Source organism: Canis lupus, chromosome 30 (genome assembly GCF_048164855.1).
Source record: "Canis lupus baileyi chromosome 30, mCanLup2.hap1, whole genome shotgun sequence".
Classification (NCBI taxonomy): domain Eukaryota; kingdom Metazoa; phylum Chordata; class Mammalia; order Carnivora; family Canidae; genus Canis; species Canis lupus.
This window is the reverse complement of record NC_132867.1, coordinates 38,322,633-38,349,609: the sequence shown is the minus strand read 5'-3', so window position 1 is coordinate 38,349,609 and position 26,977 is coordinate 38,322,633. Positions and strand designations below refer to the sequence as shown.

General features: G+C 38.9%; 1 protein-coding gene across 3 annotated transcripts in view; it reads left to right on the top strand.

Annotated features, from left to right (window-relative positions):
* Positions 1 to 26,977, top strand: part of DSCAM (DS cell adhesion molecule) — a 732,791-nt gene that overhangs the window by 443,715 nt on the left and 262,099 nt on the right. For all 3 annotated transcript variants that reach the window (XM_072807037.1, XM_072807038.1, XM_072807039.1), the window contains exons 7-9: positions 3,027 to 3,323; positions 4,079 to 4,354; positions 26,546 to 26,824. In XM_072807037.1, the coding sequence (XP_072663138.1) occupies positions 3,027 to 3,323; positions 4,079 to 4,354; positions 26,546 to 26,824 (852 nt within the window). The remainder of the gene's footprint in view (positions 1 to 3,026; positions 3,324 to 4,078; positions 4,355 to 26,545; positions 26,825 to 26,977) is intronic.

Here is a 26,977-nt window from a genome sequence, read left to right as displayed (position 1 = left end):
TTAATTTATGTAGAAATGTTTAAGTCCTATAGTCTAAGTTGATTTTTAAAACATGTATGGGAAAGTAAAGGACTGGGAGTTGTGGAAATAATCTTAAAAAAAAAAGAGAATAAAGTTGGACAAATCATATACTAGCTACATTCAATGAGATCGATACATAGCTCAATAGAACATACTGGATGGTCTAGAGATATGTCCACACATATACGATATATGGATTTGCAAGAGAGTCCATAATATTCCAAAGCTAAAAGAAAGTCTTTTTTGACAAACAACACTGAAACTACTTAATGAATGGAACACACAAAAATTAATATCAACTCCTACCTCACACCTTATACCTTATGAATATTTTATTTGCATAAATTATAGACTGGGCTATAAAAATCCAAAACTATGAAGTCTCTAAAAGGACACATAGAAGAATTCATCATTTGGAGAGTAGGCAAAGCTTTCTTAGGATATAGAAAGCACTAAAAGTCAAAGGCAAATGCATCATTAAGAAACTAAAAGGAAACTACAAACTAAAAGAAATCATTTTACACATTCAAACACACACAGCTATACTATGTGCTATATATATATGTCTAGCACACATTATATGTACTTAATATACCTGAAAAATAAAAAAAAACAAAAAAAAAACAAAAAAATATACCTGAAAAATATATTTGGCCATTAGAAAATAGCTGGATCTGGTAAATGCTTATATCAGCATACAGAACTCCTACAAGTCAATTAAAAGGTAGTCTAACATAACAATGGACAAAAGATTTGAGTAGATATTTCATAAAAGGAGATACACAAATGGCCAATAAGCACATAAAGACATTACTTCTGTGATACTCCTGCCAAAAATCCATAATTTGCATCTAATTATGTGGAAATAGAAGGAAAAAACCAGTTTGAGCAACTAGCTATGGAATAATTATTCGAAATGTCAAAGTCAAGAAATACAAAAGAGATGAAAGAATGATCCAGATTGAAGGAAACTAAAGAAACATGACATGTAAATGGGATGTGTGATACTGGTTGGGCTGGGGAAAATAGCTGTGAGGGACAGGATCAATCAGCTGGCAGACTTCCAATATGGACTTCAGCTTAGGTGATGGTACTGTTCCCATGTTACATTTCTTAATTTCACTGACTGTGTTAAGGCGATGGTGGTATATCTGCCATATAGAGAGCACACATTCTATGACTACATGGTTTTGAAGCTCAATAACTGGCAAACTAGGTCATGGTAAAGGAAATCAGGAAAGTGACTGCCTCTGATGGGAGAGGATTGATTGAAAGGAGCCCTAGGAATGTTGCAGGGTAATGACATGCCTTACATCATGCTCACTTGAGTGGTTATGCAGTGTACATATTTAACAAACTCATTCTGTTAGTACACTTAAGATCTGTACATTTCACTGTATGTAAACTTTACCTACAAAAAAGGTATAACTGAAGAAAACTTTCTGAAATAGATTTTAAAAAAGACAAATTTTCAATGTGTAGCGTAAAAATCAGTGCAAAGAAATTTGCAGCTCAGCACGTCCTGACTAAAAGGTGAATCATAAGATTAAATAAAATCACATTCCTAAGCATCGACAGCCAATTATGTACAAAGAATAACAATCACTGTGACGTCCAACTTCTTTGGAAATAAAGGCAGAGCACACTGAAGCAGTGTCTGCAGGATCCTAAGCACAAAGGCACAGTTCCTCACTTCAATATTATGAAGTCCTTTTTTTTTCATCTTTCATATTAAAGCAAGATGCTTGCAATCCGTGAACACTGGGATATGTCACTTATGATTGTGGGGGGGGGAAAAACTCCAGTCACCCAGGAGTGGGAATGGAGTTGACACTCAGGAATTTGCAAGAGGAAGGATGATAGAGGGTTCGGCGCAGCACCCCCATCAGGAGAACCCTACACGGCTGGCCTCGTTGGCTACAGAAGTAGGCTTCCAGGTTTTCCAGTAGGCTGTTGGGGATGAGAAATTATTCAGGACTACTTGGAAGTGTTAACAGTTATATTTCTGTGATGGCACTGCAAGCTAGCTTCAGGTGTACCCCCTCCATTTGTTTTGCTTTCCAATTTGTCAGCAATGCATTTGTGATTACTACCATACAGTATGAGGGAAATGGTCCATATATGTGATAGAAAAACAATGGAGTATAAACATTTTATCTTTATTGAAAATATTGGAAGTTCCTATGGAAAATTTCCTAAGACCTAGATCTTACCTAGATCCTACTTTGCCTGGGACAGTCTGAGGTTGCGCCTGTCTCCTAGCATAATTACTCCTAGTATCTGTTTCATCCTAAAAAGTGTTGCAGGTTGGATGATAAATTATACAGCCACCAACTTAAGATATTTAGAAAGATACTTAATGTACACTGGAGGGGTCAAACTTTGGCTTTTACCCATTCTCAGAGCTTTCATGGACATTTACCTGGACTTACTATTTATCATTAAAACTATAAAGGATGATTTCTTTTTTAATTTAAATTCAATTGGCCAGTATACAGTACGTCATTAGTTTCAGATGTAGAGTTCAATAATTAAAGGATGATTTCTTAGGAGAAAATGAATAAGGTGAGATAATCAATCCCTGAGTCTTTCCTTTATTCCCTGGTGAGCAAGCCCTAATTATCTCAGAAGTGGAAAGCCAATGTGACCATTTAGAAGGGTGAATTTCCTCTGTGTCTATAACTTCTGGTGAGGACATGACAGTCCCGGATTATAGACTTGTTGGTAGCTGACGTTGTCTAACATGAGCATCTGGGTTGCATGATTGTTCTTCTTATGCCAACCAGGAAATATTTAAGTAATTTATTAAAGCTTGCTAATGCGTATTTGCCTATTTTGAAAATAAAATCTTGTTCTGCTTGGAATTTAGCTTTACCGCTAAAACCAGTCTTTCTTTGTACTGTTTAATCACCACCACATCTACCTCTTAATCGTTAAATAATGGACTTGGAAGTTGTTTAATTATTTGTATGTGCCACTTCCTTCCATAATTTGTCTTCCCGCAGATGGAACTCCCAAAATTATTTCTGCCTTTAGTGAAAAAGTGGTGAGTCCAGCAGAACCAGTTTCCCTCATGTGCAATGTGAAGGGAACTCCATTGCCCACCATCACGTGGACCCTGGACGATGACCCGATCCTCAAGGGTGGCAGTCACCGCATCAGCCAGATGATCACGTCAGAGGGAAACGTGGTCAGCTACCTGAACATCTCCAGCTCTCAGGTCCGGGATGGGGGAGTCTACCGCTGTACTGCCAACAACTCGGCGGGAGTCGTCCTGTACCAGGCTCGAATAAACGTAAGAGGTGCTTGTCAAATCAGCTCCTCAAAAAAACACACATAACTCATGTAGTGGAGAAGAAGGTTTCTGCATGCACCGAGCTGAGTCTTGGAATGCCAAAACAGATTAACTGTTGCTTCCCATTCCCTGCCCTTTCCTTCTGACTCCAGAATGGCCCTGATTGGGTTAATGTGAAAAATGGCATTTTGGTTTCTTTAGTCAGCTTGTTCTCTTTGTCACTCTGAGATTTGTCCACTTGATCTGTCCTTTCCCGGTTTATGCTCTGCATGCTCTCTCCTTCCTCCTCTTCTTCTGTTCTTCCACATTCATGGTAAGCCTTCATGTACATGGTATTTTAACTTACATTCATAGTGCAACATGGCATAACCTCCATCTTCATAACCTATTTTACAGAGAGTTTAAAAACTGAATTGCTACCACTGTTTTCCCAAAAACAGCATGATGGTTCAGTGCAGACTAGTTACTTTTTGTTGATTAAATTGCCTCTTATCTTGTAATTCAAAATGTTCTAATAGAAGTAGTTGGTAATGAAAGTATTTAAAACACTCATTCAATTCATTTGAAAGTAATGAAGCTAAAAGGAAAAAAAAAGAACGTCTTAGTAGAAAAATCCAAATGCAGAAAAAATTGTTTAATTGAAAATGATGTTTTTACATGAAAATAATCTACATTTTTTTTAACTCAAGGAAAAGTGTACCCATTTCCACACATGAGATGTACCGTTAAATTATTTTCAAGAGTTTCTTTGTGTCTCTCTAGGGCCTGCAAGCATTCGACCAATGAAAAATATCACAGCAATAGCAGGACGGGACACGTACATCCACTGTCGTGTGATTGGCTATCCGTATTACTCCATCAAATGGTACAAGAACTCTAATCTGCTTCCTTTCAACCATCGCCAAGTGGCATTTGAGAACAATGGCACTCTAAAACTCTCGGATGTGCAAAAGGAAGTGGATGAGGGAGAGTACACGTGCAATGTGCTGGTTCAACCACAGCTCTCCACCAGCCAGAGTGTCCACGTGACAGTCAAAGGTAAGGCTGCTCTTCCTATCCTCACGCAGCTTGCCATTATTCAGCTCTTTCCCCAGAGCCACGAATTGGGGGGGGGGGGGGGGGGGCTAAGAAGCTGCATATCTTCAGGAGGACAGTTACAAAGACAAGAATGATAGAGCACGTCAGGTGTTCTGAGCCCTTTACTCCTGCATCTGCACAAGACCTGTGGTTGATGTAATTTTCTCTTCATATGGATATTTGGTTTGTTCTCCAGAGGATATGCGTGGTCAGTATCACCATAGAAAAAATAGACGTCACTGGCTTGGTTACCTAGTTGTCTGACACATCATTTTAAAACACATACAGATGTTCCTCCACTTGTGATGGGGAAATGTCCCAATAAACTCACTGTAAGTTATATATACAGTAAGTAAAAAATGTAATATATCTCCCTTAACAAACATCGTAGCTTAGTCTAGCATACCTGAAATACGCTCAGAATACTTAACATTAGTCTACAGTTGGGCAAAACCATCCAATGGAAATCCAACTGTATAACAAAGTGTTGAGTAGATCATGTAATTTATTGAATACTGTACTGAAAATGAAGAACGGGGCGGGGGGTGTATGGGTTAAGAATGGTTGTCATTTTTTATTGTTTACCCTCCTGACCACTGGCTGACTGGGAGCTGTGGTTCATTCGCTGTTGCTGCCCGGCATCCTGACAGAGTATTTACTGCATATCATCAGTTCTGGGGGAAAAGCTAGATCTAAAATTCAAAGTACAGTTTCTACAGAGTGCACACATCTTCCACACCATCATGAAGTGGAAAAAATAGAAGCTAATGCATTCTAATTTGGGCACCATCTGAATCTTTCTTTCCCTAAAAACTCCTAAAGTAAGTTCCTTTAGAATCCAACCAGAAGAGATTTTCTGTAACAGATGAGGGCTTCAAAGAATCTTCTCATCATGAATAGTTGAATAGGTCAAAACAATATAGGAATTGTATGATTAAAGGAACCCACAGAAAAATTTCTTGACTTCTAAGTGATTCTTTACATCATGGAATCTAACCATCAGGATGAACTTTAGAGGTCATGAAGCTCAACCACAATTTCCTTATCAGTAAAAACTAGTAATATGACAAGACCCACCCCAGGACACACAGCTTTGTAGTGGAAGACCCTTATGAGAAGGCGTCTCTTCTGTCCCCCAAGTCAGTTTCTTGAGCTGAACATAAAATGAAAATTTTCAATTATGTAGGTAATTACATGAAGCAGGTAATGAAAATAACTCTAAAATATTATGAAACAATTTCAAAATTATGTAGCAATAGCTTTCTGCATGCTAAGCTGTCTGGGCTGTCCCTACATACCAATAATTGTCTTTTAATGTCATGTGTGCAAAGTTGCATAGGTTTTCCACGGTCTTCCCCAAACTTTTTCTCCCCACAAACTTCTTTAGTTTACCTTTTTAGGATGCATATAAAGACACACACACATGCATGCACACACACGCATGCATGCATGCATACATACAATCTATGTAATATGTATTATATGTCATATAACATGTATAATGTATTAGATACACTTGCGCATAAATATTTTTGAGTCTTTTTTTTTATTTTTTAAATTTTTATTTATTTATGATAGTCACAGAGAGAGAGAGAGAGAGGCACAGAGACATAGGCAGAGGGAGAAGCAGGCTCCATGCACCGGGAGCCTGATGTGGGATTCGATCCCGGGTCTCCAGGATCGCGCCCTGGGCCAAAGGCAGGCACCAAACCGCTGCGCCACCCAGGGATCCCTATTTTTGAGTCTTTTAAAAACAGTTACATATCTTAAGAATTTCCTCAAATCATTAGAATTTCTAGGTAAATCAGACCATAATAGCTATATAAAAGTTCATTCTGTGGTTGTATTTATTTCTGTACCATTTATGAAACATCTGTTTGATGCTAGGTTTTACTCTAGGCATTGAGGAAAAAGGATGAAGAAGGTAGACAAGCTTCTTTCCCTGTGGAGCTTTCGTTCCAATCAAGAGAGACAAACAGTAAACAAACAAAACAAGTGAATAAATCAGAAAATATTTTCTACTATTCAGTACTATGCAAAGATTTTAAACATGGTGATATCTTAAAGATTAGCTGCACTGGAAAATTAGAAGCTGTATTAAAAAATGTTTGTTACTCTGCTACCTTAAAATTCATCAGTCTATAATGCCCTTAGAATGAATGTCATATCCGTACTTTGTTTTGTAACAGGATAAGTTGATCATTTGGAAATTACTGGTTTGCTGAGTTACGTGGATCTTTAAAACATTGACAGAATTTATTGAGTAAAATCAAAGTATCACCATAGTCTCATCAGAAAAGTCTTTAAGCATTGAGAAGCTGAGAGGCTCATAACAACAGATACAAGTTTTACAAAATTCTACTTTTGTGCTTGAAAGTGTGAATTTCGTTATTTGCAACAAACACAGTTGTGATCATAGGAGAGGAAGGCTTGTACCCTTTTTTCCCCCCAGGACAATGTCTGCCAGCTGCACAAGCCTGAATACCTATCGTTTTTAGGTAGCCATTCTTTCAAGATACAAGAGAATTCCATGAAAAGAGTGGCTAGTTAAGCTTGTAACTCAAACAAGTACACAGGTATTTTGCTTCAAGACAGCAAACAGAAGTGTTTTGGGCGTTCTTCCCATTTTGTTACACAGAGCATAGAACACTGAAAATGATGTGAACTCAGAGTTTAAGTTTTATTTAAAATTATTATTTTTATGGCTTCATCAAGTGTTTTTAAATGAAACTGGTTTAAAAAAAATTAGAATTGTGTGAGGGTAAAAAAACACAGTGATGACTTGCCATGATTTGTGCTAAGGCCCCAGCAATTTTACCCATTGTTATTTTTGAGTATCTATCCAGATGTCAAGCCAATGAGAAAAGTAAATAATATCTCAGTGCTACAATGAAAATGGTTATCTTCTTACAAACCCCTGAAAATATTTTCAGAAGCTCTTAAGGGTCTCAGACTACATTTAGAAAATATCTATTCCAGTGCTAAACATTTCAATTATTTCTAAGGTTTAACGATTTTGGATGATGTGTCAAATGAATTTCTCCATGCATTTCTCTTTATCTACTTGTAAGATTATTTCTTTCAGGAAAAGTTGCCAGAAGTTATGATTGTTAGATAAATGGATACAAATACTTTAAATTTTAGAAAAAAAATGAATTCAAACAAAAATCATTTGAATCATTCACTTTTATTTTAAAAATCTTCTAGACCGGCATAAATCAGTGTATTAACCTTGATCCTTTTGATTTTAAGTGGCAGAAACCAACTTCAACTAGCTTACACCCAAAAGGAGAATTTATTGGCTCTTATAACCGAAGTATCCATCATTTTAGGGAACAATTTAATCAGATAGTTTTGTTTTCAAAACTTCTAAATGTGTATTCATTTTACATAGTAAAATGTACTCAATAAAGAAAGGTCCCCAAGCCGATCAGCACCTCAGAAAATAAATTCTATCCAAATAAACCAAATCCAGGGATCAGAAGACTCATGTTAGACTGTGGAGGCCAAGCAGAGACCACTGATAGAAAGTGTGAGGGAGGCGGCCTGGGGAGCTCACTTGGTGAAGCATCTGCCCTTGGCTCAGGTCATGATCTCAGGGTCCTGGGATTGAGCCCTGCATCAGGCTCCCTGCTCAGCGGGGCATCTGCATCTCCCTCTCCTTCTGCCCCTCCTCACCACTTGTGTTCTCTTTCCGTCTCAAATAAATAAAATCTCTAAAGGAAAAAAAAAAAAAGAAAGAAAGAAAATGTGAAGGAAAGGGCCAGATGGAAGGAGGATGTCAGGTGAATCAACCAAATCAGACAGACAAGTAGAAAGCCCTCTAAATGCAAGATGACATTGAAACCGAGCAGATCCCTATGAAACCTACAATGACCAAAGGAGCAAAGCTAGAGACATCCCTGGAAGTCTCTAGCAGTAGCCTTCTAGGTGACAGGTTACATCTTTCCATGGAGCCCACCTTATGGGAATACCACACACTAACAAAAATTTGATTGGAAAGACTTTAACGGTGGGTTTGCCAAGAAGCCTGGAATACTGAACTTGTGAAAAACTGTGTTCAGTTGGTGTTGATGAGATGTCTATAAGTTTTTTCTGCAGATATCTGGGCAGAGGAGAGAGCATATCCTTTTGGAAAATCTTTGCTTCAAAAAATGTTTTAAAAGGAGCATTTTCAAAAAAAAAAAAGGAGCATTTTCTGGGGGTTCCTGGGTGGCTCAGTGGTTGAGCATTTGCCTTTGGCTCAGGGCATGATCCCGGAGTCCTGGGATCGAGTCCCACATCGGGCTCCCCACAGGGAGCCTGCTTCTCCCTCTGCCTGTGTCTCTGCCTCTCTCTCTCTGTGTCTCTCATAAATAAATAAATCATCTTTTTTTTAAAGGAACATTTTCTAAACTAAATACAGTTGTTGGCTCTCAGTACTCCAGAGTATTCTATCTTATATTTATTTAATTTCATCTTTTCTGTGTTGACAGATGAAACTGTAGACACCTAAAGAGGAAATTGCAGGCTAAATGGGCAGCATTAACCCTGTGTAAGCATGTGTGGGACTTCCCAGGTGACAAAAATTACAGTCTGGGTTCCTGTATATCACCTGACATCACCTTTATTTACTGATTCATCGGTCATAGTTCCCAGCTTTGCCCCCTAGATAATCGAGTAATTCAGCTTAAGATACCACTTCCATTTCTTGCTTAAGATGACTTTTAACTTTTAACTTATACACCATGAATAATTTTAGCCTTTACTCAGATGTCGTTAGAAAGGTTGTAACCAGAATGACTTCTGAACATGTACATTTGAATTTTAAAATGTTTTGAGATGAAATATGCAAATTAAGCCACACTCCGGTGGTCGGGATTGTAGTCTATCCATGCTTTTAAAAAATTAATAACCCTTACTGATTTCAATTATGATAAAGATTATGATAAGGGAAGAGATAAGAAATCAACTGAATTAGAGAAGACAGATTTTTTTTTCCTTTCTCTGCGAATCAGAGTGGGAAAGCAGTCTGTTCTTATAATATTTATATAAATAGAGCTCGATTACTTTTCTTGTGAGACTGTGCAGTGAATATTTTATTTAGATAATTTCAGAATAGTAAATACGATGGCTCATAATTTGGCTTCCTTGCAAAGTGGACTCACTCGTTTCCGTCAGTAATGCCACAAAGGGCGGGGGGACACTCTTTTCATCTCGTGACCTGACCGGGGGTTCTCTATTAACACTAAATGCTGCGCTGTTTGTGTGTGAGTTTATATGTAAGTATGTGTGAGTGTGTATATATTAGATTATATTTGGAAACAATTCTATTTTCCAGTTGTGTCTTTTTTGCTAATAGTCTTGGCCCTTTGCTTATTTTGTAGCATTGACTTAGGAAATTTGAAAAAAAAGAAAAAAACCTTCAAAGATCGATTTAAATACCCTGTTAATTATTGATAATGCCTAAACCTTAAGCAGTTCTGAGTTATATTAACCAATCAGAAGCACAATTGTGCTGCTTTCAAACCAGTTGGGAGAAATGAAAGTCAAAATCCCCCCCCCTTTTTTAAATTTCATTTCAATTTAACAAGCAGGGTTATATTTAACACATTTCAGAGCATTTTTTCCCTCATTTTAGGTGCCATATTGAACTTGAGTGGTGCCTAATTGAGTGTTTTAATTGCTAGGGACCAGCACTGCCAGGAAAGTTAATTGGCTGCTACATAAAAATGTCACCTTCTATTTATATTTATATAAAACTTTATAGTTTACAAACACTTTCATATGTGTGACCTTAATTAATGCTCACAGTGACTCTGCAATGTAGATAAAGGATAAGCAGGAAAACAGAATTAAGAGCAAGCAGGAGGCTTGCTCAGAGATGTCCAGGATTCAGGATTCAAATACACATCTTTGGATTCCAATACCACCCTGTAGTGTGTTTTAGAAAAGCAATCTGCATTGCAGTGGGAAGCCAGGAGGAAAGTGAGGAGAAATTAAGGCAAAGAACACAGGAAGCAGGCTGCTTAAAAAGTTAAGAAAAAAAGGATTATGTGAAAAGAAAAGGTGTGAGGCTACTGAGAGCTTCATTTAAGAAAGGGAATGAGACCTAGTGACACTGATGAGAAGTAAAAGGGGAAATGGATTTGGAAAATGAGGGTGGGGGAGGACCCAGGGCCACTTCAGAAGTCCTGGTCTGGGTGACGGAGAGCCTGAGACAGGGAACCTACGGTGTTAGTGGCTTGGATGAGGTGTATGGAAGGTAGGGTTTGGTTGAAAACATCAGGACCAGCGTTCTGGATCCAGACCATGAAAACTCTGAAATACAGACTTGGAGGGATCACATTAGTAGAGAGAGGCAGTCGACACTATAGGTAGTCAAGAGTGTCTGAGAAGCATCAAGCTTTCGGAATTATTTTTCATGAGTTTTTTAAATAAATGTTTGCCAGTAATGAGATGAGATGATGATGCTCGAAACACAGCAAGAGCGATCACAAACATTAGCTCCTTCATATTTCATTTCAGCACAGTACTTGTAGTGTTTTCCCTTCCTGATTTAACATGCAGCTTTCTCATGCCTGATTCCAAACCGAGGGAAGAATTAGGTGTCATTGGCAGCGTTTCCGACTAAACCGTAGGGACCCTTTGTGTTCTGCTGCCTGACAGGGATGAGCCTCTGCACAATCTGACATGCAGATCCTGCCTCCGGTGTGGCTCTTTATCGAACGCTGCACCTGCTCTGTGAACGTAGTGGCCTGGCAGTGTGGCCGTGGCTGCAGCTGGGGAGGTGAATGCTAAATTAAAAATAGGGCTCCGCGCCCTTTTCTCAGTGAGTGGCCAGGAGCATTGCCTGCTAACGATATCATTCTTCAGGAGCTCCTGACAGCTGATGTCTCTTGGCCTGGGCAGAGACAGAGCTCTGTGCACAGAGACAACTCTGGCAGCGCCACCCAATTCCCCTTCCCATTGCCGACTCTTGCTCCTTTGCTGTACCAGCTAGAGCACCACCAGCCTCCCTGCTGTTCCAACTAGGCCCAGAACCTCCCTCTGACCGGGATGATGTTCCTCTCTCGGTCCCTTACACCTGTTCCTGCAGTCACTGATAGTACTGTTTGTTGAAAACGTGGTGTTTCAAGCTAGTTTTCTCCTTCAAGTGCCACCTTAAAGTTGAGCAGTATTTAACTTAGGGTCCTGTTTGCTGGGTCTTGTGTGGCCATGAACTGTAGTCACTCACAAAATGTTTGTATTGACTTTCAGCAACTACGTAGGGAAGGTATCGTTCCTATTATGAATAATATGGGAGGAAACAGATCTAGTAAAGGAACGTAGGGGAAGACGTTAAATGTTAATCCTTTTGTGGGACTTTATGATTTCAACTGGGAATTTAGAGTCTCTAGGTTAATTTAATATCCCAATGTGACAGAGGAAGGCTGATGAGATGGAGGACTTGCACCACCCTTGCTTGCTGAACTACCACCCTTCCTTGCTGACTGATGGGCCCAATGGCTGCATTTACTCCCCTGGCTGAGTATTCATGCTCTCGCTCTCGAGCTCCTACAAGAGAGAACTGCTTTGCTTTCATTAGGATGTCAGAATTGAGCTCCGAAATCCACTTGAGTGTCTTCTTCAGATGGGTTTGTCCTGGAGGTAGAAGGCCTTGTAATTTCCCCCTAATTCTGGAAAATTAAGCTGGTACCTTTCTTCAAGGAAACCCTTCATTAATTTTTTTTTTTTTTTTAGGAAAAACTACCCCACATTGTTTTTCTCTAGGTAGAGGAAAAGAGGAAGATTGTGTATTGGATTTGTTTTGAAGTGAAAGAATGCTGGTTTTTACTCAGTTAAAATTATGATAGTAGGAGAAATCACATTTTGCAATACTTGTGCTTGTTAAACATGGGAACTAGAAGAGGGAAATAATTAAGTGGAGATGAGAAAAAAAAGAATGACAAAAATTATTGCACTTCTGCTGCCTAACCCATAATCAATCTCTTTGCAAATATGCACACTTGTGCGCATACCCATGCACACACGCATAGATAAAGACCCTCAGGGAGTGCTTAAGCAATAATGTTCTGATGATATTCTAAGTTAGAAAAAAAAAACCTTTTTTCAATGATCCAAAATCATACAGTAGGATCTTTTATGTAGATTGGCATATAACACAACTATACATGTTTGTGCACATGTGATATATGACATAAATGCTATTTGTGTATTTTACTTACATGTAACTGTAAAATATATGCATGGGTTAAAGTCATGTGTAAATAAATATTTATGTGTATTATATTCATATATAGATAGACATAAATGAATATATGAGAGATGCCAACATAGCATGAATAGACGGTACAAAGATAGAGCCAGAGGGTATAAATGAATGTAGAGATCACATACATGAGACTACCATGTAATACTTGCCTTGCCCTAGACTTACCTGAATTTTTCTAGACTCTGTCTGCACACGGTCTGTGCATATCCCACTCCAAGCTCTGAGCCCATCCTGATTCATGATCACCACACAGTTCTTCCACTTGTTGGATGCAAATCTGCCTTCTCTAGCTATCCCCTTTCTCCCTGGTCACATTACTCCCTCCAGGGCAGCACTGGACAACTCTCCTCTTTTTCCATTAAGCTCCCAAAGGAGTAGAACAGTGAGTCATTGTCTTCCAGCTAACCATCTCTCACATCCCTGGGAGAGAAGACAGGTGTGTCTGTTTCCTTTCAGAGAAACCCATCTTTCTAGGCCTTTTTGTTCTTTTAAAAAAAATTTACTTAAATTCATTTTAATTAACATATAGTGTATTATTAGTTTCAGAGGTAGAGCTTAGTTATTCATCAGTTGCATGTTAACACCCAGTGCTCATTGAATCAAGTGCCTTCCTTCATGCCCAGCACCCAGTTACCCCATCTCCCCACCACACTCCTATCCAGTGACCATCAGTTTATTACCTAGAGTTCAGAGTCTCTTATGGTTTGCCTCCCTCTCTGTTTTCATCTTATTTTATTTTTCCTTTCCATCCCTTATGTTCATCTGTTTTGTTTCTTAAATTCCACATCTGTGTGAAGTCATATGATAATTGTCTTCCTCTTATTGACTTATTTCCCTCAGCATGATACCCTCTATTTCTATCCACATCATTGCAAATGGAAAGATTTCATTCTTTCTGATGGCTGAGTGATATTACATTATATAAATATACAACATCATCTTTATCCATTCATCTGTCAAGGGACATCTGGGCTCTTTCCATAGTTTGGCTATCGTGGACTTTGCTGCTGTGAACATTGGGGTGTATGTTCCTTCGAATCACTATGTTTGTATCCTTTGGATAAATACCTAATGGTGCATGGTAGATTTTTTTCCCCATTTCTTCAACTCTTGGTTTTCTGTAGCCTTTTGTTTTACAATGCTGAATGAATCCAATTGTTATTAGTGTATGTGTATGACTTTTGAAACATGTCTACATGTTTCAAACACTTGTGTGTTTATTTTAATTAATCTTATTAAAGATTAATATTATTAAAGATTAGTCAGAAGTTATTTTAGATATTAGTTATATCGATAGTCCCATAGTTTCCATTTATTCTCTATTTCCTGTTCTCTACCTTCCCTCTGTACCAGATAGACTCATTCAAGGACTAATAGTTAGGTTTAAAATATGTGTTTATACTAAATGGTCATCAATATATTTCTCATCATATTTCCACACACATGAGGTTCTTTGTCCTAATTATTCAGTTCAGTCACAGAATTTGTTAATTTATTCAAGAAAGAACTAGTTGCTTGTTATGTGTATTAATCTAAGCATGGGGACAAAATATCCTGGTTCTACAGACCCGAGTTTTTCAAGGTGTCTAGGAATGATAACAACACCTCCGCATCATTCACTCAAAGACTCAGAACATGTTAGTGCTAAAACTCATCTAGTCTGAATCCCCACCATGAAGAAATTGAAAAAGTTGCAGAGAGTGCACAGTTGCATAGCTGGCCTGACTGCACGGACAGCAGTCTATGTAATCAGTTCTGCAAATTTATACTGATATGAATATTGTGTGGATGGAATACAGAGGGACAAATATACTATTTCTCTCTTTTAGGCAATTAATGATATTGCTCCTTCATTACATCGCTAATTCAGTGCCCTGAAATTTATCAAACAAACTTAATTGACCTAGGGCTTAATTAAAATAGTGTAACTGCCTTTTTATACCCTTGTTTCACTATGACGTATTTCAGTATTTTTTTTTTTTAGAGGGCGGGAGAGAGTATCCCAAGCAGCCTCCATGCTCAGTGCAGAGGCTGGTGTGGTTGGGACTCCATCTCGCAAACCCTGAGATCATGACCTGAGCTAAAATCAAGAGTCAGATATTTAACTGACTGAGCCACCCAGGCACCCTGTATCTCAGCATTTTGCTCAAGAAATGCAGCAACTTGAAGTCAGTTATAATTAATAACCAAGCTTCTAAAGAAGGGTGACCTTTTCTCAGTCAGTGTCATGGAAAATACTTCTCAAGTAAATAACATGCTATTACTGACAATCCTTGTAAAAAAAGCTACTTGGAAAAATGAGCTAAGTTTTAAAATGGATGCCAGTGCTTTTACGAATCTTTCTTATCCCTGTCATGTAGCTTCACTGTCATCCCCGCTGGTTAGAGTCACATGGCTTTGCTTCCATCGATATAAACACAAAGTAATTGAAGCCCATTTGGATGAGTCTTTTCTCCACCTGGATTAGCAAGACCTGAGCTATGTTTCATTTTCCTTTTTTTTTTTTATACTCATTTTATTTAAGTTCAATTAACCAGTATATAGTATAACATTAGTCTCAGATGTAGAGTTCAATAACTCATCAGTTGCATATAACACCCAGTGTCATTCCATCACGTGCCCTCCTTAATGCCCATCACCCAGTTACTTCCTCCCCCTACCCCTCTCCCCTCCATCAATCCTCAGTTTGTTTCCTAGATTTAAGAGTCTCTTATGGTTTGTCTCCCTCTATGATATTGTAGGTTGCATTTTCTTGATGCCATGATGATTTAAATAGCTTTTCTTTTAAATATTAGAGATGCCAGTTAGTCTGGATATGTCAGAAGATGGCTCAGTTTTATACTAAGTGTTCTGTATAAACACATTATTGCGTGGGGGAAAGGGGAAAGTAACCTGGCATCCTCCTCAGTCCAAGGTGACTCTAATTGTTAAATGCATAAATTCTCATGAATTCTCAAGTTGTTTATCATTTTTTAAATGTTAAAGAAGTGATTCATTTCAGTATGATATGGCTATGGCCATGAATACCTTCCATGAAGAAACATCTCTCATGACTAGGGATGAGAATCTCTTCTGGAAACCATCCAGGTCCTTACACCACAGCATGGTTGACAACCATTGATTGACAATAGCAGAAGTGACCCGTGCTTTTTGAAAGTGCTTTTGAAGGAAATGCTGTCACCTTATCAGAGTTAGTTTTAGTGTTTTACCCCCACAAATTCTAAAATTCTAAGCAATTTGTCTTTCCTCTTCTTTATGTGCAATTTGTAACTTTCCAGCTGATGGGAACAACAGTTCCTTTTTCTCTTCATTATAATTCTACATTGTGCCTTAAGGATTTTTTTCTTCCTAAGAATGCTTTAATTGTATTTTCTCCCAGGGCTTAATTTGTAATTTTAAACAATTTGGGGAGAAAAAGTTATTTTTCTTACCTATCTACTTATGTTGTCATATTTATGGCTCTATAGGTCTCACAATCTGATCATCCAAAACACTTTGTTTCAAAAATCACTATAGAAGAGATAGTTACTATTGTCTTTGATTTATTCCAAAGTTACACCATGTTTTATGTCAACTGACTACTCTGTTGGCTAGTATTCAGCTTAGGGACCTTATACTTTAGGCCTCCACCTGCTAGGAACCCTTTCTCTGGTGCAAGCAGGGTGTGTATATGCTTGGCACTCGTGCATATGTGTGTTATTTTTTATATTTGTCATGCTCTCTTGTATTTCTGAATTGAGCCTTTTGGGAGTCCTTGAGCTCTGACTCCAATATTAGCACTGAATTCTTACTCACTTTAGTTCTGTTTGATGTATATTAGTGAGCTTATGAATATGCATAACCCCGTGTGAAAGACAAAATTTCAGTTCTGGACACTGGCTGAACGTGGGACACCTAAATAAGTACAAACTAACCAACCAACCAACAAATAAACACAGACTTTTTAAAGGTAATGAACAGTAAATATTTTTAAGATTTAATTATTTATTTTAGAGAGAGAGAGAGCATGAGCAAGGAGAAACAGAGCAAGAGAGAGAGAGAGAAAGAAAGAGAGAGAAGCAGATTCCCCGCTGGCCATGGAGCCCAATGTGGGGCTCATTCTCACAACCCCTGAGATCACGACTTGAGCCGAAACCAAGAGTTGGGTGCTCAACTGACTGAGCCACTCAGATGCCCCAGAATCTTAAAATTATACTTTCAAACAATTTTTTCCTTGCTTCTATCAATGACAGAATATTTCTATTCTGTAGGAGAATAGGAAGATATTGTCAATCAAATACATAAGGGTCTTAATAAAGGAGAACCCAGCACACACAATGATTATCCTCTGGTCATAATCTGAAATGAGTAAAAACAACATGGATGGGTGGGTGGATGGATGGATGGATGGATGGATGGATGGTTGCTTGGTTGGATAGATGGATGGTTGGATGGAGTATATATGGGCAGTTTTACAAATAGATTTGGCTTTGTTATTGACAGTAGATCAATTTTCACTTTTGGTGAAGCAAATTCTTGTAGGTTTGGTTCTCCAGGAAGCAAACTCTCTCCCTCTAAGAGAGAGTTTAGTGTATAAGGTGTTTATCAAGGAGTACTCCAACAATCAATGCTGTGGAAGGAAAGCAAAGAAGAGGGACTGGGCACAGGGAGGAGATGAGCTGTGGTACAGGCTGGTGACAGACTTAGCATCCCTGCAGGGAGCTCTGGAGAAAGAAGAGTCCTTCAGAGCTGTTGCGTTGGGACAGAATTGCCCTCCTTGATCAGTCATTGGAGGTAGTCACCCCAGAAAGAGCATGTCCCTCGTGAAGTGGATCTCTGCAGCTGGAACAGTCTTCAGAGTAGCTGATAACTGAAGGGTACTACCTGACATCATTCCCAGACTCTGGGGCACACATCTTTTCTTGAAAAAGAATCTGAGCTACATGTCTCCATATGCATCAACTCCTACCACTTACATAGATGCCAAATAGCTAGAGATATGCATCTTAAACACTTTCCCTAAAAATGTTTTCCTTAAATTGCTCCCACTTTCTATAATGACATTAATTCAATATTTCAAACAAGAAATGGAAAGGGGGGCACCTGGGTGGCTCAGTTGGATGGACATCTGTCTGCCTTCAGCTCAGGTCATGATCTTGGGTTCTGGGATCTAGTCATGTGTCTGGCTCTCTGCTCAGTGGGGAGCCATCTTCTTCCTCTCCTTCTGCCCTTCCCTCCATGCTCTCACTCTCTCTATAAATAAATTAGTAAAATCTTTTTAAAATAGAGAAATGAAAAGGATCACAGTGTATGATGGTCACCTAACTGAAGTAGACTTTTGTCATCAAAACAATTTGTAAGCCAGAGAACCTCTTCAGTTCTTTGATTCCTGTGATTTCTTTAATTTATTCAGGTAATATCTGTGCATTTACTGTTAATGGGCTGGAATTAGTAGGAGAACCTACAGATAAATAACTACTTCATAGCAGCAGGTAGTAGATGTCTTGAAAAGGAAGCAGCACAGGATGAGAAATATTTCAGCTCACTGTGAGAGAGCAGTGGGTAGATGAATAAGGAAAGCACTGATTTCAACATAACACCATCAAATAAATATGTATGCATGAGATCTTTTAGAAATAGAGATGATGACATCTACCATTCTGCTAGTGAGGTGGGATGGGAAGTCTGGAGTCAAGAAAAGGTTTCCTTTTTCAAGAGAAACTGAGTTGAGTCTCAAAGGAGCCTGAAGAGGTCTACAAAGTAGCTAACCTATGAGTTGAGTGTTCATGCCACAAGATGGTAGGGGTGGGAATGAGGTCCAGATGGGGAAGAGGCAGTAATCGGGGAAGGGTGGAGTTCCTTACATTCAGAGTCAATAAGACTGAAACAAAGAATCCCCAGTGGAGGCAAGCAGGATGAGTCAGTATAGAGACAGGCTTCAGATCTTGCGGTGTTTGTTACCTCTGCTTGCTTTCACCACCTAAAAGTGGTGACATAATGGAGTCAGAGGGACGTGAGCAGAGGGACATACAGCTGTGTTTCAAGATATTAATATTGTTGAAGTATGTACATAAGATGGATTGGAATGCAGAAAGATGAAAAAATAGGAAGCTTCATTAGGCTCAATTGAAAAAGTTTTAATAAAAGGTGGAGGTTGTGTGTTTGGAAGAAAAGGAGCCAGAGCAGGAGATATTGAGAAATGAAGTAGAAGAGACATAGCAGCCCACTGCTAGTGGCTGGAGAGAAGACAAATGCACAACTAGCAAGGCTTTTATTTTTTCTGAGCTTCTTGCAGTTAGGAGGTTTTTAGACAGAAAGAGAATGTGAAAGATGAAGCTTAGATTAATGGAAAACTCGTATGTTTGGTTGGGAATTTGAGATGCTTATGGGACATCAAGATGAAGAGAGTAGCAGACAACTAAACAAGCAGGCATGAAGTTTGAGAAGGAGTTTTTGGTTGATTGGTAGATTGGGGAATCAGTGGCATGGAGCTGACATTGGAGTGGAGGGGTAGGTAGTCATCAGGGAAATAGGAACGAAGGCCAGGATGGGGCATCAAGAAATGAGGTTTCTACCAGCATAGAATCAGTAGGGGGAACATGGCTGAACTACTTACTTCAGGTTTTTAACCTCCTTTCTGGTTTGTTGTATGAATTTTTCCAATGAATGAGGCACCCACCCTCACGTCATTTTGCCGTGGGATCTGTGAACTCGTAAACTTTTATAAAACACTCACCTGTTTATAAACACCCATAAGAGGCAGAGGTTGTGGCAACATTTATTATTCCTGAGAATATATTACTGGTTCATTTAATTTGCTTAAAAATAATTTCAAATTATATTTATCATACCAATAATTGAATAAACCTAATTCTAATTCTATACAGATGTATCTGTCTCTCTTGCCTCATGCCTGTCCTTCTCCAGCAGACACAGGTTTAAGACCAGCAACATAATTCATGGTGATTCGGGAGCTGCTCTGGCTCAGAAGATCAAGCTCACATAGCAGTTCTCAACTGGCCCAGATGGCCATGCCTAAATAAGCAAGGCTAGGTCTAACTTTATCTACCCAACTCACCCTGCCAGTAGGAGGAGAGATGGCTCAGTGGGACTTCAAGTTAGAAGTCCTGAGCTCTTACACTAATCAGACTATGAAACAGAGCCTCACCTTTGTCCTTATCATCTTGTTATTATTATGTCCTGGATATATTTCCCTTTCTATTCACAAATTCAGGCTTGTCTAATGTTCAGAGTATAAACACAAGTTCATTGTCACCTCTAAAAGGTATTTTCAAAACCTGTTATGCAGTTAAGATATACAAGGCACTATTCTTTCCACTAATTGTGGGAAGTATAGGTAGACTCAATACATCTTCTGCCTCTTTGGTCACTCTACGTAAGGAAATAGGCATGTGCACAGACTGCTATACTCATACTCACATGCCATCCATCCTGTGATACTTTCCACTGTACAATCTTGAATAACAGCCTCTTGGAATGGGTAGAAGAGAGTTTAATCATGTTGTGATAACAGAGTAGAGAACTATACAGCATAGGGCTAGTAATTGACAATTTGGGAATCTAAAGCATGTTGTAAAGTAGCAGAATTGGACAAATAACTGGTCTTATGGGTGGAGAGACAGATGAATGATGTGCTCAACTCACAAGCCACACATGCTCATCAGCCTGATGATTTTAGAGCACAGCTTCCATTTCAGTGGACAGAATAAGGCTGTAAGCCTGTGAGGGTCCTGGGTATATCTAGTGGAGGACAGGCACCGAAGATGCATGTGTAATTGGAACTGAACTCTGAGAAATCAGCCATGGGATTTGCATTCCCATAATGGATAGTATTTACAGATACAATTTTTGGAGACTTTGGGAAGCAGGCAAGATATAAAACAGGAAAACTTCTTGAAGGATAAAAAGAGAGAGGTTGCTGGATGGAATGGGGAAGGGGAATTGGGAAGATGAGAATACCCATTGCTGTAACCCAGAAGACTGGCTTGAGGCAGGCTCCTTGAGCAGTCTGAGATCAGGAGCTATCAACCTGAGGACTGTGTGGAGCCCCAAGGCATTGAAGTACCATCAGAGAAGAGATGACAAATGTGGAGTTAATAAAATTATATATAGTGGTACAAACACAGCCCCTGTGTGTGTCAACATCCATGTAATGTATTTGACTTTTCCCAGTGGGCTCTGGGACAAAAAAAAAAAAAAGGTAGAAAGAGGAAAGAGAGCAATGCAAACTGAGCATCTTCTGTGCACCCCTAGGCCCTATGCCTGAGTGTTATGTGAAGCCCCCACCAACACTCATTAATTATATTCCTTGTCATCACTTTATGCAGGAAGAAATCAAATTGCGGACTTAGAGAAAGTGGATGAGGTAAACACTGCAAATTACCCAAGTTTGGCTGACACCCAACCCATGTTTCTTTTCTATGTCATACTTCCCCCTGGGAAGAAATAAAAGCTCTTTTTTTTTTTCCCTGTGAAGAAGAATATACAGTTAATTCTTGAGAGACAACACATAGAAATGTATTACCCTGAGTTAACATTCTTGTTCAGGGTTTAGAAAGAGATAGAGTAGAAACTAACGTTTGGCTGCATTCATAGTTCCCAACTGCCTAGGAGAGAGGAGCCCCACAAGCAAAGGGAAATGAAATAGCAAACCTGGTCATTAGTGACATTTAGCAGATATTTACATGCTTCATGTAGGAAGGTTAAGTCCCAACCTGTTGTAGGTCACATTCCAGATTTCTGCTCCTGTGATATTACAAGCCTTCGCTGTCAACAAGATTCAGAGGATTTACCTTAAGAGGTGTACTAATGAACCATATAAAGCGAGCAGTGTGACTTTACCAAAGTTTTTACAAGCGTTTTTTGAATCACTTGGTTTACTTTTTGCCTTCAATTCTATAACTTACGAATGTAAAATATACAATTTGGGGACCTTTAAGAAAACTTAAGGGGCATGTAGGGTGGCTCAGTGGTTTAAGCATCTGCCTTCCACTCAGGTCATAATCTCAAGGTTCTGGGGTCCACCCCCATATAGGGTTTCTTGCTCAGCAGGGAGTCTCCCTCTGCCCTTCTCCCTTGCTCCTGCTATCTGTCCCTCTCAAATAAATAAATTAATTAAATATTTTTTTAGGGATCCCTGGGTGGCGCAGCGGTTTGGCGCCTGCCTTTGGCCCAGGGCGCGATCCTGGAGACCCAGGATCGAATCCCACATCAGGCTCCCGGTGCATGGAGCCTGCTTCTCCCTCTGCCTGTGTCTCTGCCTCTCTCTCTCTCTCTGTGACTATCATAAATAAATAAAAATTAAAAAAAAATTTAAAAAAAAATATTTTTTTAAAAATATAATCAATGTATACACCAGACATGTGTTTATGGCTAAAGTGCTGGAGATAGTGAGATGAAAAGTGATATAATCCACAAATCTGTCTGATGGCTTAATCTCCATTTTAAAAGGTGCATCCTGATGTAATGTGGCAAGTAAAACAGCAAATAATAAACTTGATTCTGACGTTATCCTGGGAAAATGACTTTTCCCTCTAACTGAATCCTCTTTTTTTAATCATGGAAATCTTTAATTATTTTGGATAGTTTTTTTTCCTTAAATATATTTTAAAATATTTTATTATTTTTCCTTTATAGTGACACCCCTCAATGTTTTATGTTACTAATGTTAAATTACATTTCTGGATGATATATAGCCATTAAGAGTTTCATAGATTTTATGGTCATATGTGGAATAAAAGAAACTGGGCAGAGGACCATAGGGGAAGGGAAGGAAAACTGAATGGGAAGTCATCAGAGAAGAAGAAAAACCATGAGAGACTCTTAACTCTAGGAAACAAACTGACGATTGGTGGAGGGGAGGTGGGTGGGGAGATGGGGTCACTGGGTGATGGGCGTGAAGGAGGACAGTTGATGCAATGAGCACTAGGTGTTACATGCAACTAAGAAATTATTAAACACTACATTTGAAATGAATGATGTACTATATGTTGCCTAGTTGAAATTAAATAAGAGAAATTCCATACAGGAATTAAAAGTGGATTTACACATGAAAATTGCAATAATATAGTATTCTATATTTGCTCATATATTTACTCTCACCAGAGAACCGCATACTTTCATATGGCCTTGTGTTATAGCCCAGTGTCCTTTCATTTCAACTTGAAATAGTTCCTTTAGCATCTCTTATAGGGCAGCCCCAGTGGTGAACTCCCTCTGTTTTGTTTATCTATGAAAATCTGTCTCTTCTCAATTTTTGAATTACAGTTTTGCTGGGTGCAGCATTCTTGACTGGCTGCATTTTCTTCTATTAACTTTTATTAAAAGATTTTATTTATTTATTTGAGAGAGAGAGAGAGAACAAAAGCAAGGGAGCAGCAAAAGGAGAGGGAAAAGCTGAGCAGGGAGCCAGATACAACATGGGGCTGGATCCCAGGACTTTGAGATCATGACCTGAGCCAAAGGCAGATGCTTAACTGACTCAGATATGCATGTGCCTTTTGGCTGGCTATATTTTAAAATATTTCAGAAATATATTTTTCACTATATAATACATTCACTATAACTTATGATTTGGAGTATGTAACTAGACACTTAATTACATACTGTGATTATGTATTAATTGTGAACATGCTGGTGGTTAAGGGCAGTGTCCCCCAGCTGCTGTGCATGTTGTGTTCTTGGGTCTACTCTTTATAAGGTTTACGCCTGGTCACTTGCCCTCTTGTTTGCTAACTGTGCCTTCTCACTGAGCCTGCATGAGTATGTCTGCATTCTTGGCATCTGGTTTAGGCTAAGAATGAGACAGCTGAGTGTTGTGATAGTTTAAAACACAGTGTTGAATGGAAGGACTGTGCTTTGGGCAGCACAAGTGAGAGTAAGTAGGCACATGGGCTTTCTAGTGTTTGTTTTCACTGCCTTGGAGATGGCGTCTTTAGGCATGGCTCTTCAGGAGTGTTTTTCTATGTTTCAAGTTTCTGAAACGTACTCGTGGGACTACAGTTATATCCCTTACAGTTCTATAAACCAATGAAGTCCAGAAATTTTGAAATGATAGAATTTGTTTTTGTTTTCTTTTTAAATCATGATTATTTTTGGGGTGTCTGGGTGGCTCAGTCGGTTAAGCATCCAACTCTTGACTTTGACTGAGGTCATGATTTCAGGGTTCTGAGACTGAGCCTCATGGTTGGCTCCATGCTGAGCATGGAGCCTGCTTAAGATTCTCCCTCTGTGTCTCTCTTTCTGCCCCTCCCCGTAACTCATGTGCACCCACTAAATAAATAAATAATCAATCAATCAATCAATCAATCAATCAATCCTGGTAGCTACTTCTTGTTTCTGTTCTTGAAAGTAACATGCACCTGATCTCCCTATTCTAGAACTTTCTTTTGCTCTAAAAGTAGACAGTTTTATAATTAATAATCAGTGTACATCCTACATATTGTGTTCTTATTAAATAGATTGAGAATATGCTATGTCTTTCTTTCTTGAGCTGGGAAATAGAAAGTATGTCCTTATATTTGTCTTCTCCCTATTATAACTGGTAGAAATGGAGTCCTTTCCCTTGCCAATTCATCTTTCAACTTAACTGTTTTGTTTTTTTCCTCACCTTAAAGCCTCATAAAATAAAGCCAACACTAAGCAATGGATTTGTTGCTTGCAAGTGTCCTTGGAAGTTCCTGAACTCCCTGCTAACTCATTCACACCTCACAGAAACCCCTTTCTTCTACCAATAAGGAAATGGAGGCACAGAGGGGAGTTAAAGACTTTAGTTAGTGGCATAGCTGGACTTAACCCAGGTAGTCTGGGTCCGAAGTTCTTATCTTAAAAGAAATATGATTTACAACTCAGATAGCCAGTAAGTTCTTAGGTTTGTCTGAGGAGACTGACAATAAGTTTTGATAAGTAAGGAACCAAACAAGAGGAAATATAGTTACTTTTTTATTTTAAAAAAGATAGTTTATTCAGTGTTAATAATATGTATACCAGTAGTAAACATTTATGCCATTTGGAGCAACATTTAGAGAAACCCAAGCACTTTGCTACAAATTGTCACTTTCCCTGCCTAATATCAACTATGAATAACCACGGCCTAATCCAACCTGATCTTTTCTACTAGCACCAGGTAGCACCACAACCCAAGATCTTTTTTTCCCAGTGTCAGATCAATGCACTGCAGATTCAAAGCTCTAAGTTTACATGGAGAATCGCTGTCAGCAGTTTTGACATTGAATGCACTGGCACCTTAAACTTTTTTTTGTTGGTTGGCTTGTTGGTTTCTTTGGTAAGACCTGACTTGAGCCATCTATTCACTAGTCCTTCCAACTGGCTGTATTTGCAATTCTGTGTCCTAGATCCTATGCTCTTGAAAGCATATAGTAGTAGTAATAATAATATTAAATAGCAGAATAGCCACAGCTCTGCTCTGTTGACATCTGCTGCTGCCTATGACTATGTATGAAAGCTCCACTGGGCAGAGACTGATATATTATGTTCATTGCTGTGTGCCTAGCACACACAGTGTCATCAAGCACGTACCAGGAGCTCAATGAATGGTTTCCATTCAGATGTGTCTCAGGTTGATCGCTTACATCTCCCCCAAGTTGATAATTGAAATGTACTTACAATTGATATAGTGAACAAATTCTGTAGATATCCTTCGATTTAATAATTTCCTTCTATAAAATCAGCTGGTATAATAATTGGTTCATATTAAGTTATTGCATGGTTAATAATCTCAGTTTACAACCTTGCACATTTCCAAGTCTATGAAATAAAATTGGGAAGGTCTGGCTCTCACTCTGGACTAGTTTTATGGCCAAAGGCAAAGTAATATCTTTGAGAATTACTTTCTCCATCTGCAAAGTGACACTGTGCATAATAACCCTCTAGGGCTGATAGGAAGAGCATATTGATACTCTTGACCCACACATGACCCCACAACCAATAAGTAACAAAGGTAGGATTCAAAGTTGTCCCATGACCCCACAACCAATAAGTAACAAAGGTAGGATTCAAAGTTGGCTTCTCTGGCTCCAATTTAACAGTTTATGACTCTGAAAACCTGTGAAAACATCTAGGAAGTTATTGAGGAAGAGTGGTCCTGAGGCAAGAGGGTAAACAGGAGTTTATCAGGAAAATTAAATCAGAAAAGAGCTTTCCAGACTGAGCTTGGCTGTGTCCATGGCTGGCCAAGTTGAAAGCTGTGACCTTGTCCTCATTAGCAACACATCTCAGCAACTCAGAAAACTGGCCATGGATCAGTTCATAACTTAAGGTCATGCACATGGACTGTGTAAAATTGAGGGGCACAGAGTAAAGATGTGATTATCCTAACATAAAATAAGTCTTTTTCCATTAACATTTGCTATTAGTTGGATGTTAGTCCTACAAAAAAATGTTTAATGGTGAAACTAGAATCTCTTTTTTGAACAGGCTTAAAGTATGCCTATTAGCAAGCCATGGAATGCATTAAAGGGGGAATGGAAATTATTGTGCTAGTACTAGCAGAGCAGGAAAGAAATCTTTTTTTATATACATCATTTTCAAAAGCATCTAAGAGAAAATCAAATCCAAATGTCTCTTTCACAGTATTTACATGAAGAGTGCAGAGCCTGAAATATTTTCATTCAAAAATGATTATTTTTAAAAAGTCTATTGAAATAAATTAAGCATGTTTGCTGAAGTACAAATTAAGCCATGATTTTCATTTAGAACGATGAGAAAAATCAAGTAACAGGATAGTGCAATTTCAAATCTTCTAGTTCATGTATTTACATGCTATAGCAGTGACTGTATTCCCCTTTCAATGTCATGCATGAGGTCTGAAGGAAAAGAGAATGTAAAGCATGTGGGCAGTTTGTTGCCATCTTTATTATGTTTTCTCTTCTTTCTTTCAGTTCCACCTTTTATCCAGCCTTTTGAGTTTCCAAGATTCTCCATTGGACAGCGTGTCTTTATCCCATGTGTTGTGGTCTCAGGGGACTTACCCATCACAATCACCTGGCAGAAGGATGGCCGGCCAATCCCAGCAAGCCTTGGGGTGACCATCGACAACATTGACTTCACGAGCTCCTTACGGATTTCCAATCTCTCCCTCATGCACAATGGGAATTATACCTGCATAGCCCGGAATGAGGCAGCGGCTGTGGAGCACCAAAGCCAGCTGATTGTGAGAGGTAAGGAGAGGGACACAGGATGTGTGGCATTGATGTGGTTAAATTCAACAATGCTCACAGAGAGTGTTCACTTGAAAAAATTTGAAAATAGGGCAGCCTGGGTGGCTCAGCCGTTTAGCGCTGCCTTAAGCCCAGGGCCTGATCCTCCCTGCG